The 644-nt window shown below is 40.8% G+C and overlaps 1 protein-coding gene across 1 annotated transcript in view; it reads right to left on the reverse strand.

Annotated features, from left to right (window-relative positions):
• Positions 1 to 364: 364 nt before the first annotated feature.
• Positions 365 to 644, reverse strand: part of LOC109953624 (major histocompatibility complex class I-related gene protein-like) — an 11,855-nt gene continuing 11,575 nt past the window's right edge. Inside the window, 1 exon segment of the mRNA XM_020589103.1 lies at positions 365 to 506. Coding sequence (XP_020444759.1) covers positions 380 to 506 — 127 coding nt within the window. The 3' untranslated portion in view covers positions 365 to 379.

Here is a 644-nt window from a genome sequence, read left to right on the forward strand (position 1 = left end):
ATTTGAAGAATTTCCCTCAATGTGTTCCTGACATATAACGTTCACAACATATAACTTTCACAAGAATGGGCCAAACAGATGAAACATAAACCCTCCGGCCGCGGCTATCGCCAGAACAGAGGCATGATGAACTGTGTCATGATCAGGCTAATTCACAAAACACAGACTGTACTGAGACAAATAACAGAAAAAAGATAAATTAATTGTTTTTTTTAGTTTAATTTAATCTGATCACCTGTATATATAGATAAACCCAAGTAAAAACTTCTCATGAGGCTTCTGGTGTCAAAAAAGCACACTGAACCTAGATGACAAAAACTGAAATGACCCCAAAACCACAATCACAAGAAAAGCAGAATATAAATAAGATGAAAGTAAACTAAAGGTGTTTCTTACTTTCACCACCTCTGATCCCAGTTTTACCCCAGTTGGTCCTGATCACTGCTTTGTCCAGTTTGGTGACGATGTTCTCCTTCACTCCAGAGAGCTGAAACACACAGTCGTACCTGCTCCAGTCTTCAGCTTTCACTGATGAAATGCTCAGATCAGCACTCATCTGGAAGGTCCCGTCATTGTTGGGGAGGATCTCTCCTTTCTCCACGTCCTCATGAAGCTCCTCTCCATCTTTCCTCCAGAACATGTCG

The sequence above is a fragment of the Monopterus albus genome, unplaced genomic scaffold (assembly GCF_001952655.1).
Source record: "Monopterus albus unplaced genomic scaffold, M_albus_1.0 scaffold868.1, whole genome shotgun sequence".
Lineage (NCBI taxonomy): Eukaryota > Metazoa > Chordata > Actinopteri > Synbranchiformes > Synbranchidae > Monopterus > Monopterus albus.